Source organism: Geotrypetes seraphini, chromosome 3, assembly GCF_902459505.1.
Source record: "Geotrypetes seraphini chromosome 3, aGeoSer1.1, whole genome shotgun sequence".
NCBI lineage: Eukaryota > Metazoa > Chordata > Amphibia > Gymnophiona > Dermophiidae > Geotrypetes > Geotrypetes seraphini.
This window is the reverse complement of record NC_047086.1, coordinates 203,575,481-203,590,064: the sequence shown is the minus strand read 5'-3', so window position 1 is coordinate 203,590,064 and position 14,584 is coordinate 203,575,481. Positions and strand designations below refer to the sequence as shown.

The 14,584-nt window shown below is 46.7% G+C and overlaps 1 protein-coding gene across 6 annotated transcripts in view; it reads right to left on the bottom strand.

Moving 5' to 3' along the window:
• The window catches only part of SCN8A (sodium voltage-gated channel alpha subunit 8), a 411,930-nt gene that overhangs the window by 121,665 nt on the left and 275,681 nt on the right, over positions 1-14,584 (bottom strand). For all 6 annotated transcript variants that reach the window (XM_033938385.1, XM_033938386.1, XM_033938387.1 and 3 more), the window contains 2 exons: positions 14,001-14,239; positions 4,090-4,263 (listed from right to left, as the gene is read on the bottom strand). In XM_033938385.1, the coding sequence (XP_033794276.1) occupies positions 4,090-4,263; positions 14,001-14,239 (413 nt within the window). The remainder of the gene's footprint in view (positions 1-4,089; positions 4,264-14,000; positions 14,240-14,584) is intronic.

Sequence of the window (14,584 nt, the reverse complement as noted above, 5' to 3'; positions counted from 1 at the left end):
GAGGCAACTTCTTATGTTCTTATGTTCTTATAATTAGGGCTTCTGTTCTGCCACTGCCAAAGAGGTAAGGTTTAATTGCCGGGGAAATAAAGAAAGGTGTCAGTATGCTACATTGGCACAAAAAAGGCATGGGCAGATGACCTTTGTTGTTGAATTTGAATACATACATGTGTTCAGCTGGAGACTCAATAGTATGTAAGAGGCAAAGAAACAGAATAGGAGATATAAGGCAGACTAGTGGAGGGGTGAGAGGTTATTGGGGAAATAGCATTTTTGGTGTTTATCTTTTTCTTTTTTTTTTGTATCGAGGTGTTTATCAGTATTTATCAGTATTTATCACTTAAAATCTAAAATCAGAAGCCCTAACTATAATCACCTGTGTGCGATGAATATCTCACAACTCATTCTCATCTCTCTGGATTAGTTAAGCATTCCCACCCACTTATGAGTTTTGCTGCTTTTCTGAATCCTCTATATTCTTTAAGAACTAAAGACATCAAAGTCTCACTTAATATTCTTATACAACTCACTGATCAGAGCATACCACCCCTCCAAATCACATCTGTCCCAGGAATGAAAGCTAAAAATAAATAAGGTGTATTCCAAGATTTATGGAGTAACACTGGTTTATAACTACATAAATCTAATTACTTAAAAATTGTCCTTTTTTCCATCTTACCATAATATGTGTACAAAACTGCAGATGTGCCCCTAACGGCAATGCCAGTGGCAGTGGTGAGGGCAGACAGGCTCTCAAGTCCCTCTTGCCTATCAAGACTCAGCCTTTCAAAATGGCAGTCACACTTACAGAGGAGAAGGGGAGTGGGTAAGGGGCTGGGGACTGGATTCTTGTGCCATGGGGAAAATGAATCCTTTGAGAGGATGCCCGGGGGGGGGGGATGCCTACGTGAGGAAAGGAAGTCTTAGAGGGAGGGCTTCAAGGTGCTCCACAGGAATTAGGAAGGAAGATTCTTTCACCGTGATTCAAGGAATAATAAGCATGGAGATTTTGGATCACAACTAAACATGCCTGCAGATTCTAAACAGGGTGCCCAAAATTAATTAGTTAATGGGCTCCAATAATTTAGTTATTGGACCTAACAATCACTTAATTGCCACTAATTATGATTTGGGTGCCAATCAGTCTACATGCTATTCTGTAACAATGGATACCTAATCTGGATCGTGCACAACTCAAGAGAGGTGTGGCAATGTGAAGGGCATGGATGGATCACGGGCGTTCAAAACATCGTGTGCACGATGTTATGGAACAACAGGGATCTGCGCCCAGTCTGCACGCCAGGATGCACACCAGGCTTCATCTGGCGTTAAGACTACGTGCTCAAAGATGATTGCCAAACTCGGCACTCATTATTCTTTAAATAAATTATTCTTTAAATAAATTATTCTTTGTTCAACTACAAATTGGGGGGGGCATTGTTGGGAGACAGCAGACTTGAGAGAGACTTGGGTGTGCTGGTGGATGCATCACTGAAGACATCTGCACAGTGCGCAGCAGCCTCGAAAAAAGCCAACAGGATGCTGGGCATCATAAAGAGGGGCATAACAACTAGGACGCGGGAAGTCATCATGCCATTGTATCGAGCGATGGTGCGTCCACATCTGGAATACTGCATTCAGTATTGGTCGCCGCACCTCAAGAAGGACATGGCGGTACTTGAGAGAGGCCAAAGGAGAGCAACGAAACTGGTAAGAGGGCTGGAACACTGCCCATACGCCGAGAGGTTGGATAGGCTGGGGCTCTTCTCTCTGGAAAAAAGGAGGCTCAGGGGAGATATGATAGAGACCTTCAAGATCATGAGGGACATAGAGAGGGTGGATAGAGACAGATTCTTCAGACTGAAGGGGACAACAGGTACGAGGGGGCATTCGGAGAAACTGAAGGGAGATAGGTTCAAAACAAATGCAAGGAAGTTTTTTTTCACCCAAAGGGTCGTGGACACTTGGAATGCGCTACCTGAGGAAGTGATCAGGCAGAGTATGGTACAGGGATTCAAACAGGGATTGGACGGATTCCTGAGGGATAAAGGGATCATGGGATACTGAGAGAGGTGCTGGGATGTAACACAAGTATAGAAAGCTAACCAGGTAATAAGTATAGAAACCCAACCAGGTTGTGCATGTGCAAGACCAGAGGGTTAGGACTTCGATGGGAAGATAAGACTTCAATGAGAAACCAAGGTGGCAAGGGGGCCCCTTCTGGTGATTCAGACAGGTCATGACCTGTTTGGGCCGCCGCGGGAGCGGACTGCCGGGCAGGATGGACCTATGGTCTGACCCGGCGGAGGCACTGCTTATGTTCTTATGAGTGTTCATCCTGAAGTGCCCTTTAAAGAATAGCGCTGAATGCTTAATTTTATCAGTGCCAAATTTTCAGCACCATTTATAGAATCTGGCCCCAGAACATTAACTTCGCAAGATGTCTTTCACCCAAATGATAGCATCTATTCAGGCGTCTCCATCTATCAGTCTGTGCACACGGGGACAATTCTATAATGGGTGCAAGAAGTTAGGTGTCTAGATGCAAAACACTGAGCGCTAAATCTATAATGGCATCTGGGCACCAGATTATAGAACACCAGCTAAGCAGGCATCTACATCTCTACAGTTAGGCATGCCTACTTTTGCCATTGTCAACAGCAGAAGTAAGCGTGTGTGCCTAAATGTGGCACTTTAGCATGTAACTTACAGTATTCTGTAAGTTATGCATATATATATGCTAGTCCTGCCCATGCTGCACCCCCGTGCACACACCTCCTGTGTGCAGGTTGCACACGTCATTTACAAAAAAAGCACAGAGTGAGCACCTTACAGGTGCACATGCCCATGTACATTTACACTGGTATATAAGCATGCAAATGATGCTTAAATTTAGGCGCCAAGTTATAAAATACAAGGGATAGGTAGAAAAGCGCACATAAAGACGCACAAACAGACGCTTCAGTCAGCCCTGTACCCTAACGAGATACATTTTACCATGTGTTTTCACACTGATTCCCTGAACAGACAAACACGAGTTTGCAAATGGAGGGAGAGGGAAATGTCCAGAAGGGCCTCTAAGACGGGGAGCGCAATCCCGATACAGAAGACTTGAGGAAAAGATGTCGAACATACAGCAGGGGACGATCCAAAGTTTGCTTCGGATCGTCCCCTGCTGTATGTTCGATATCTTTTCCTCATAACTTCTGTATCAGGAGGGGAAATGTGCCATTTTGTCATACTACGCGTGCACTTTTCAAACTTGCTTTTCAAATTAATTTCCATATTTGCATTGAGACCATGGGACATGTGAAATTTTTGCCTAGAATGTTAAGCCCTATTTCAGTCTGCATGTAAAAATTATACTGAAGTGCACTGTGAAACTTTTCTGTCTGAAGTTTTACGAATACTGCACAGTTATCTAAGAGGCCCTTTCACTAAAACTTAGCATGTGCTAATGGACATTTAATAGATATGTTGAATGCCCTATTTTATACAAACGAGGCCACATGGCACACACAGTAGGCCCTGGTTCTATAAATGGCGCCAAGCGGCATCAAGCCAATTTCCACACAAAGCTTAACATTTTCTAGTTAGTTTTAATGGCTTGATAATTGAAAACACCATTAAAAGCCAATTTAAAACAATTAAGTGCTGCACGGAAATCGGTATACTAACATGGCACCTAACTGAAAAGAGGGCATGGTTGGGGACATTTGGGCTTGGAATGAGCTAGGCGTCAGTAGGAGTCTGTATTAGGCGCCGGTAAATTAGGCCTGGAAAACCCTAAGTTGAGTTAGGCACAATTCTATAAACAGCGCCTACCTTTGATTGATATCTGGGAGGTGCCGTCTCCAACGGTGCCTACTGATTATAGAATCAGGGCCTTAGTGCACACTAATATCCCTTAGCTGAATGGGTCCCTAAATGTTAGTGCCAAATATATATTTGTGAGTTAGTTATGCCTGAATGCTACGTTGTACCACCATCCCCCTTTCCCTTTCTAGATCTCAGCTTATGGCATGCACAGACATAAAAGAAAAATTATTAGCTTTTTTTTTTAAAAAAAAAGGAAAATGAGAGGAATACCAGTCGGAAGGACCGCAACACCGAAAGCCCTTCCACACCTTGTAAGCCCAGTTCCATTAAACTGAGGGATACAATGAAGCCATCAAAGATATTCCAGCCCTCTTGGAAATAATAGTATGGGTCCATGGCTATGAGTTTCAAGACCATTTCAGCTGTGAAGATCCCTGTGAAAACCTGAGAGGTGGATAAAAAGGGCAATGAGCTCATGAAGTTTGAAATCCTACAGAGAGATGTGACTTCCAGCTTTGGTCCTGTATGGAAGAACTCTGGCAAATGATAACACCCATTACTGACCGCTGGACCAATACAATGTCAGATTTAATTCAAGAGGAGTTTGGAGAAATTCACAGTAAATTACAGTAAATCCTGTATCAGGTACAGAGGCCCAATAGTCATATAAAGCTGAGCTTTTACATGTATGCCCCTATGTCACCCCCCCCTTTTACAAAACCAGAGGAAGGGCTGTGGCTCACTGGTTGAGCTGCTGCCTTTGCACCCAGAGGTTGTGAGATCATATCCTGGTGCTGCTCCTTGTGACCCTGGGCAAGTCACTTAATCCTCCAGTGCCCACCGCTTTGAATGTCAGCTTTGAAATGCTAAAGTGACAAAAAGACGGTATACAAGACCCCCTTCCCTTTTAGCGCTGGCTGTGGCGGTAACAGCTCCGATGCTCATAGAAATTCTATGTGTGTTAGAGCTATTACCGCTGCGGCCAGCGCTAAAAAATGTGCTACGGTTTTGTAAAAAATGGGGGGATTAGCCTTCTAAATTTATGACATATTTTCATTCAAACTTAGGAGCCTAAACAGAGTCTTAAAAAATGCTTATAAATTGAGGCCTGTCATTTATTTGCCTAGATTAATGAGCTAAGCTGAAAATCAGTGCTAAGCTCCTAACTTTTTTCCCTTGCCTTAAATCAGTGTATCGCAAACTGTGTGCCACAGCAGATTCCAGGTGTGCTCCAAGCGCCAGCAAACTGCTTATAGGAAGTGCCTCTCATGGCAAGAGACGCGTCCTATAGGCAGTCAGCCGGGGCCTCTCCTCCTCTTCACATCTCTCCCCCCCTCCACTGGTGGTAATAGGAGGCTCAGAGCCACGGCTGGACCTTCACACATGTACGGACGTTGACATGATGATATCACACATGTGTGTGATGTCATCACATCGACGTCAACGCATTTCCGGATGCCCTCCAGCCGCAGCCCTGCATCTAGTGTGCCTTGTCCTTCAAAAGGTTTGTGGCACACTGCCCTAAATCTACCCCTGTTGTCACCCACCATTTAAACACCTAAATTAGGAGTTTGGTGAAATGTTTTGCACTTAAAGGGAAATTCATCAAGCAGCGTTGTGGCCTTAATATGCACTAAATGCTAAAAGCCTATAGGTATAGAATGGGCTAATCATTTAACAAGCACTAATTCCTTTAACACATGTTAAGGCCATAATGCTGCTTAATGGGCCGATCGGGGGTTCTGGTGGGGCGGTCATTGGGGGGAGGGGGGGTTGTGTCGAGGGCAGGAGGGCTTGGGATCCCTCCTGCCCATATTGTAGTGGGGGGTGGGGGGTAGGGGGTCACCGGGACCATGAGGGCTTGGGCTTCCTCCTGGCCCAATCCAGTCGGGGGTGTCGCAGGGGCCAGGAGGGCTTGGGCTCCCTCCTGGCCATATCGAGTTGGGGGAAGTTGCCGGGGACAGGAGGGCTTAGGCTCCCTCCTGGCCCAATCCAGTCGGGGGTGTTGCAGGGGCTAGGAGGGCTTGGGCTCCCTCCTAGCCATATCGAGTAAGGGGGGAATTGTTGGGGCCGGGAGGGCTTGGGCTCCCTCCTGGCCATATCGAGTCGGGGGGGGGGAGTTGCCGGGGCCAGGAGGGCTTAGGCTCCCTCCTGGCCCAATCCAGTCGGGGGTGTTGCAGGGGCCAGGAGGGCTTGGGCTCCCTCCTGGCTATATCAAGTCGGGGGGGGGGGAATTGCCGGGGCCAGTAGGGCTTGGGCTCCCTCCTGGCCATATCGAGTCAGTGGGGGGGGGGGGGGGGGGGTTGCCGGGGCCAGGAGGGCTTAGACTCCCTCCTGGCCATATCAAGTAGGGGGGAGGGGGGTTGCCGGAGACAGGAGGGCTTGGGGTAGGGGGGGTCGCCGGGGCCATGAGGGCTTGGGATCCCTCCTGGCCCAATACAGTCGGGGGTGTCGCAGGGGCTTGGGCTCCCTCCTGGCCATATCGAGTCGGGGGGGGGGGATTTGCCGGGGCCAGGAGGGCTTGGGCTCCCTCCTGGCCATATTGAGTCGGGGGTGTCGCAGGGGCCAGGAGGTCTTGGGCTCCCTCCTGGCCATACCGAATCGGGGGGGCACGATCGCCGGGGCAAGAGGGCTTGGGCTCCCTCTTGCCCCGATATCGTCGGGGGTGGTGATGTATCACGGCAAGAGAGATTGGCCATCTCCCCTGCCGCGATGCAATCATTCCTGTACCCGAACTGCCACAACCCTTGGCAGGAGAGATTGGGCATCTCTCCTGCTGCGGGTCGCGGCAATTTGGGTAGAGGGGTGATCGCATCACGGTAGGGGAGATGAGGCATCTCTCCTGCCACGGTGGTTGCAGTGGGTAGGTTGCTGGGCCGCTGAACTGATCGCGCCAGTGGCCATCAGGTCAGCGGCTCCTTTTTCGGCACTTAGACCTGGTTTGACTTCGTCTAAGTCAAAAAGGTATAAGTGACGACTAGGCAACCTGTCAAATGTTTTGGTTATATGTGTTGTACGCCTAGGTGTATGTCGGCCCACCTCCCGCCCTTTCCTCTCCTCTAAACACGACTCTTTTCTCTCTGTGCTTCTAGACGCAGGGGAAAGGCCTAGGCTGGTTTTAGATAGATCTAAAAACCAGCTTTGGTTATGGGTACTTAGACGATCAGGCTTTTTGATTGTCCAAGTAGCCATTTAGGACACTTTTCAGATGTTTTTTTTTAATTATTATTATGAACCCCAAAGTGTTCAAGTAAGCACTTATAAAATTTCCTTGCAAGCAGATGCTAGAAAAATGTAGGGATCAATATCCAAAGCAATTTAACCAGCCAGAAATGGCTCCTAGCTGGTTAAATCACTTTTTAGGAGCTAATTGCTCATTTTCAGGAGCACTTAACTGGTTAGTAATGCTGAAAATGTCTTGGTAGTGCATAACGCAAAAACAGCTAATTTGGAGCATTCTGGGTGCAAAGGTAAAATTATGTCTTACTTGATAATTTTCTTTCCCTTAGTCACAGCAGATGAATCCAGACACATGGGTTAAGTTCATCCACCATCAGGTGAAGATAGAGAGTACCAAATTGTGTTCTATGACCTAGAATAGCATGCTCTGAGACCACTCAGTATTTCTCTAGCAAAGCCAAAAGGAACCAACCACTACAAGAGCTCCCTTTTCACAAGAAAACAAAAGAAGGCAGAAAAATATGGCTGCAGAACTGTATACCTAAAAACCAGGGAAGAGGCAACTATGCACAAATACACAGAGACAGATGTAACCCCCCTCTTCCCAGTAGAAGGGTGGGGCTCTGGATTTATCTGCTGTGACAAAGGGAAATAAATTTATCAGGTAAGACATATTTTTACCTTCCCTGTCAGCAGCCGCAGACAAATGGGTTTAAATACCTACATGGCATAAATGTGCATGAGACAAATCTATTTAATTTGAAAGGAAGCTGTGGAAAGAGAGGGCATAGGATGAAGAAAAGAGGTGATAGGCTCAAGTGTAATCTAAGGAAATACTATTTTACAGAAAGGGTGGTAGATGCGTGTAATAAGCACCCGGTAGAGGTGGTGGAGACAAAGACTGTCTGAATTTAAGAAAGCATGGGACAGGCACGTGGGATCTCTTAAGGAGAGGAGGAGATAGTGGATGCTGGGAATGGGCAGACTGGATGAACCATTTGATCTTTATCTGCCTTCATGTTTCTATGTAGCAAAACAGTCCTCAATCCAGGTGGGACACCAAGGAAAGAACCGACGCCTCAAAGGAGGCTTCTGATCACACTAACACATCCACTCGGTAATGCCTGACAAACGTATGTACTGAGGACCATGGAGCCATTTGGCAAATATCCTCCAATGAAAACATCTGTGACTTGGCCCAGGATGTGTCCAGCGACCAAGTGGAGTGCACCATAGAGACAAAGGCAAAGCCTTCGTGACAGGATGTAAGCCAAAGACAAAGCCTCCTGAGGCCACCGAGCCACTGTTGCCTTAGAAGCCACCAGGCCTCTAGAAGGACTGCTGAAGAGAACAAACAGGTGAACTGAATGACAAAAGTTGTTTGTGGCATGCGGGTAGAGTAACAAAGCTCTGCAGACATCCAAAAAGGTGAAGCTGACAAAATTGTTCCATATAGTCCTCTTCCCGAAAGGCCAATTCAAGTGAAAGGCGAAAACCACTTTAGGCAAAAACGAAGGCACCAGATGCACCATAACTCAGGCCTCCATAAAACACAGGAATGTATCACAGCAAGAGAGAGCCTGAATCTATGAAATGCACCGTGCTGAACCAACCACCACAAACAATACCATTTTCAATGTAAGATCTTTCACTGTAGCCTTCTGAAGCGGCTCAAACGGAGTCTGCTGCAATCACCACAGCACAAAATTAGGACTCCATTCCAGACAAGGGACACATACAGGAAGTCACAACTGGATGACCCCTCTCAAAAACTGGACAATATCCAGAGGAGCCACCAAAGAAGAATTTTGTACATAGCTCCTAAAACAAGCCAAAACTGCCACCTGAATGTGTAGTGAACTAGCCACTAAATCCTTCACGCAGCCCTCCTGCAAGAATGACAAAATCTGTTGTAAAGATGGGAGCAACAGTGAAATTGCCTGCTGAGATACCAGGACTCAAATGCAAAACCCTGAAATAGGCTGTGGAAATAGATCTCTTTCAAGCCTGCTATAAGGTGGCAATGACTCTTCTGTAACTCTTCTTCCTTAGCCATGCTTGCTCAAGATCGAAGCCATAAGACCAAAGCGGGATGGATTTTCCATGAGAACCAGCCCCTGGCACAGAAGATCCAGTACCACTGGTAGCTTCAGAGGCTCATCCAGCAACAGACAAACCAAGTCCCCATACCACGGCCTCCATAGCCAATCCTGAGTGATGAGAATCACCCAATCTGAATGATGACTGATCCTGAAGAGAACCATGCCAATCAAGGGTCAAGGTGGGATAATATACAGCAAAGCTTCTATTGGTCAAGGCTGGAGCAGAGTGTTTAGCCCCTCCAACTCGTACTCCTTTCCTCTGCTGAAAAACCAGGGGACCTCGGTGTTAGAGCATGTTGCCATCAAGTACAGAACCAGAACCCTCACTTCTGCATCATCAGCAGAAAAGAGAGGGGGACAACTCCCACTCCACGGGATTCAGAGTGGTCCGACTGAGGAAATCTGTTCTCACATTCAGTGCTTCTGCAGTATGAGCTGCTGACAGCAGACAAACATTCCATTCCGCCCAATGAAACAGAAGAAAGGCCTCCTCTGCCTGCTGCTCACTGTGGGTACTAGAGAATGTCACAAGGACATATTTTCCCCGTCCCCGCGGGAACTCGTTTTCTCATCCCATCCCCGTGAGTTCTTTTCCTGTCCCTGCCCCATTCCTGCAGTGTCTATTCTCATCTGAATAAACCTCAAACACTTTAAAATCATAAGTTTTCGAGGCTTGTGCAGTGTGACAGGGAAGCTCTTGTCACAGTGAAAACTACTGCTAAAACTCCCCAGAATGCAGCACAGGGCTCTGTAAAACCCGGCATGGAGCCAGGACAGCTGGCTCAGCCAAGAGAATGCAAGCCCAGGCAGGTCCCAGCACAGCTGCAGAGCCAATTAGGGAAGGCTCTGAAAACCACTAATTGCCCTTATCACTCCTTTCCAGAGGTCAGGGAGAAGCCTGAGACCAATTTAGAGAAGGGTGGAGTCAGACCCGGGAGTTTGCCTTATAGGCAAAGTAAGTTAGCAAACTTGGGAGGAGAGGGAGAAAGGAGGAGAGAGCAAGAGAAGGAGGACACAGCTGTCTCTGATGAGAGAAGCCAAATCACTCAAGGAGTTTCCAGGTCACGGAGGGTGCCTAAGACCCAGCATGAGCGTATGGCAGGAAGCCAGCACCTAAGGAAAGGTGGTACAGCACTTGAGAGGTACAGAGACTGGCAACTTAAACCCCAGAGAGAAGGGCTGGGAAATTATCCCCAGGGAAAGGCTGCAGGCATTTTGGCAGACTTGCAGAGAGGGGGATGGGAAGCACAGCCTGGGAGAAATGAGGAAACGTTAAGCCAGAGTTCCCATGAGGGTGAATGGGAAATGTGCAGTGTCCTGAGTGATAATATAAGTGAAGAGGACATGGACCTGGGGGAATACGGTATGTGAAAGTCCTCAGCTAATCTCAAGAAGAACGTTCTCCCATTGTTTATTTGTTTCACCCGAAAACCAGAGCAGTGCTGGCAAAGCTAATGAGGTGATAAAAACGTGTTAAGCAGATAAAGAGAGCTGAGAGGGGAAAAGGCTTGACGCAAGCCGTGCTCAGCTAGAAAAGCCAGAAGGTGTTAAGATCCAGGGAGATCAATAAATCCCAGTGGGGATACGAGCCAAGGAAGGCATTGAACTGATATAATATTTTGATGTTATAGTATTTTTGCTTTTGATAAGGAGGTGCAATCCAGCTCCTCAGTAAAACACCTGGACTGTAATATAATAGTGTGCAGGATGCACCCAAAGGACTGTAACCAACCAAGGTGAATGTTTTCTTTTTGCTTCTGTTTTCTTTTCTGTGTACTTTGGGACACTAATAAACCTGGTACTGTTTTTCAAGGAATCCGGTATCCGGGTCTTCCTTTCACCACCATATAAAAGGCGTACTAAAATTCTTGCTTGTGGTCCGGGCCGGTGTTTCCCACCTACTCGGGGACGGGCCCGGCCACAGCAGTTAAAGCAGAGCTTACAGAAACGGGGCAGGGACAGCGACAAAACTCATGGGGACGGGATGGGGTAATTGAGTTCATGCGGGGATGGAGACAAATTTGTTCCCATGTCATCCTCTAGCGGGTACCCCCTGTTGGTTGATATAAGCCACCGTCGTCACATTGTCAACAACACATGGATCAGCTTGTCTCTGAGAAGTGTCCAAAAAGACAAGGCCAAACGTACCGCCTGCAATTCCAGTCGATTGATGGACCAATTCTGTCGGGCTCCACATACCTTGCAGGGACCTGTCCGGCATGCAGGAGCCGCACTGCCCAGACATTGTTTGCCACTTACCACAACAGCATTCGCTGACTCCACCGCCATGGAGTCCAATGTGACCCTGGACTCCTCCCTCCCCATGAGAAAAACGGTCCTGGAGTCAGCTGTAAGTTCCCTCGACGGCCTGCACCAAGGAAGAACTCCCAGTAGGAACTGCTTGTACCCTACTGTGGTTACTGTTTCCTTTCATTTAAGATACTTACCCAAGGAAGTGCTCAGCCCCTTCTGCCTCAGAGAGGTTTATCCTCTACTCTGCCAGAGCTTACTCCTTGTTTAATTTTTTTTTTTTTTTGCCTGTTTTCTGGCTCTGCTGGAATTGATTTTTTTTTTTTTAAATGTGAGGAGGGAACGCAGAGCAGGCAGCCACTACAGAGATGGAGGGCTTGGGAGGGGGGGCATTGACCTGGCTCCCCCAGATACATCTCCTTAGGCATCCAGTTAGCCTTACCCCCCAGGCACAACCAAGACATATAAACAAAACAGGAGCCCAGCTGCAGATCAATTCAGGAGCGTGGGAAAAGCCATCCATCCTCCTGCTGGAGATATAGAATACTATCGAGTGCACTTTTTTGATGCTGAAGAACTGCTTCTTCTGCTTGAATCTCTAAAGGATCCTTACAGTATAGTCCTCAGAAAATGGAAGGGATGTAGAATGGAGGGAAGGATGACGAGGGGCGTGTTGGGGCATGGAAGGATGGAGAAGGGTCATGTTGGGACAGGAAGGGAGGAAGAGGGGGGCGCATTGGCACAGGAATGGAGAAGCATGGTCGCGTTAGGACACAGAAGGAAGGGAGGGAACACAGACTTTGGATAAAAGATGGAAGGAAGAAAGGAGGGAGCATGAACTTAGGACACAGAATGGAGGGAGGGGAGCATGAACTTGGGACATAGAACAATGGAGGGAGGGAGAGAAAGAGATGCTGAGGTGGGAAGGGAATAGAAAGGGATAATTGTTGGGCATGGGTGTGTGAGTGAAAGGAAAAGAGAGATGGATAGAGGGAGGGGAGCATGAACTTGGGACATGAGAGGGAGTGAAACAGATGCTGAGGTGGAGGAAGGAATAGAAAGGGAGAATTGTTGGGCATGGGTGTCTGAGGGAAATGAAAGCGGTGAATTGTTGGGCATAGGGAGGGAAAGAGAAATATTGGACATAGTGGTGGGAGAGAGGCCCTAGGTACATATGCATGGGGAAGAGGGAGAAATGTTGGATGTAGTGATGGAGCAGAAACAGTGGGACAAATGAAGAACAAAAGTAAGTGTAAACCTCCTATCTTTTCTTTCTATTTAAACTACAGGTGATTGGTTTAGAAGAAGAATGTGTTGAAGCTGTAGGGCTGAGAAGAGAGTGGTGTACAGAAGGGAGGGTGAGGTGGTGAATTCAAAGAGTGAGTGACATGGTGGTATGAAGTTAAGTGGTTTAGGGTGAAGAGAGAGACTGAGAAAAGTCAGTATTAGAAGGAGGAGGTAGTGCACAGAACTCATGGGGAGGGAGGGGAAGGCACCTCCTTAATGGACAATAAGATTTATCCTAGATATAAGAGATTTTTCTAGATTGCGAAAACTGGACACTACAAAAACAAGACATAATGAAGATTCATTCATTTGACCTTGGGTGCTGGAGAAGGATTTTATGCATGCCATGGACCACCAGAAGAACTAACAAATCAATTCTGGAAGAGATCAAACTGGCTATGTCACTCAAAGCTCAAATAATGAAGTTACAACAGTCTTATTTTGGTCACACTATCAGAAGAGAAGGATCATTGGAGAAGGACATCATGTTTGGGAAGATCGAAGGAACCAGGCGAAGAGGGTGACCTGCAATCAGATGGCTGGACAAGTTGAAAATAATGCTGGAGGAAACTACTGGAATCGAACAAAACCGATTTTTTAGATCAAGTCGCTAGGATTCAAACACAAGTCAATGGCACCTAATACAGATTGGTGAGACTAGTCAGGTTTGTGAGATAATGGTGGCATGTTCAAAATTGCCTGGGAGCAAGTGTCATAGGGTAAGTTTGAGAAGTAGCTTAGAACAGTAGACTTACCAGGAAGAGAGGCATGGTTATGGCCAAGGATCACAATTTGGTGCTCTCTATCTCCATCTGATAGTGGATAAACTTAACCAATGCATCTTGATTCATCTGCTGCTGATAACAAGGAAGTCAGCACTTAACCAGCCACAATAACTACATAAATAGGACCACATAAAAGTCAGTCCTATCTTTAAGCCAGTTACGTGCTGATTTTCACACTTAATTGAAATTTTGGGTATAATGCTGGTGGTAATCAACAAAACAGTGAGTGCCGCTGGATGAATATCCACCCCACAGAGCCTATCTTTATGTGATACACAGATGTGGAGAAAGGGCAGAATGAAGGCCTAATTGGTACACATACATGTAGTGTATAAAATACATTTTTAAGCATCAATTCTTACTGACACATACATGCACAAAAGTACTTGTGCCTCACAGCAGGAATAACTTTGAGGATGCTTTCAGAGAGGCATACAGGCATAATATACTGTACATTGTCTCCTTAAAACAGGTGCAATATATATGCACTGATGAGCCTTCACAGATTAAGTGCCCTGTTGTATAATTATCTTTCCTTTGCTAAAGTGAAAAAGATAAGCTTAGTAAAACCTCTCACCAGGTTTCCCACGTACAACACATGTTCAAACTGTTCAGTCATGGGATAGTGCTCCATAGCCATGAACAGAGTGTTCAAAACAATGCAGATGGTGATGGCCAAGTCCACGAAGGGATCCATGACAATCATGTTCACAATCTCCTTCAGCCTCAGCCACATAGGGCAGCACTCCCAGATCAAGTAGGTGTTTGAAAACTTGTACCAGCAAGGAGGGCACTTCCTCTGTGATTCTTCAAGCTCTGCAGTCAAAAGGAGCAACATCAGTTTCCACTGCCTCTCAGCTCTTCAGCAAACAAGAGCTCTCAAAAATGTATGTCTAGGGTCACTGAACAGTCTCTGTACATTTGCAGATCACCCACAGATGGATGTCCTATGTGCACTAACCTGCACCCATCTTTCTTTAATTTCATCTGCTACTTCAGGTATTTGTCTACAATATCTTTCTCTGTAAGATCCGTGAGCTCCTGTGGTATACTTGACAAGACACAATTTGGGTGTCCTTTTATCAAGCCGCGCTAGCGGGGTTAGCGCGTTGGACATTTCATCACGTGCTAACCCCCGCGGCCAGCTAAAAAAACTAATGC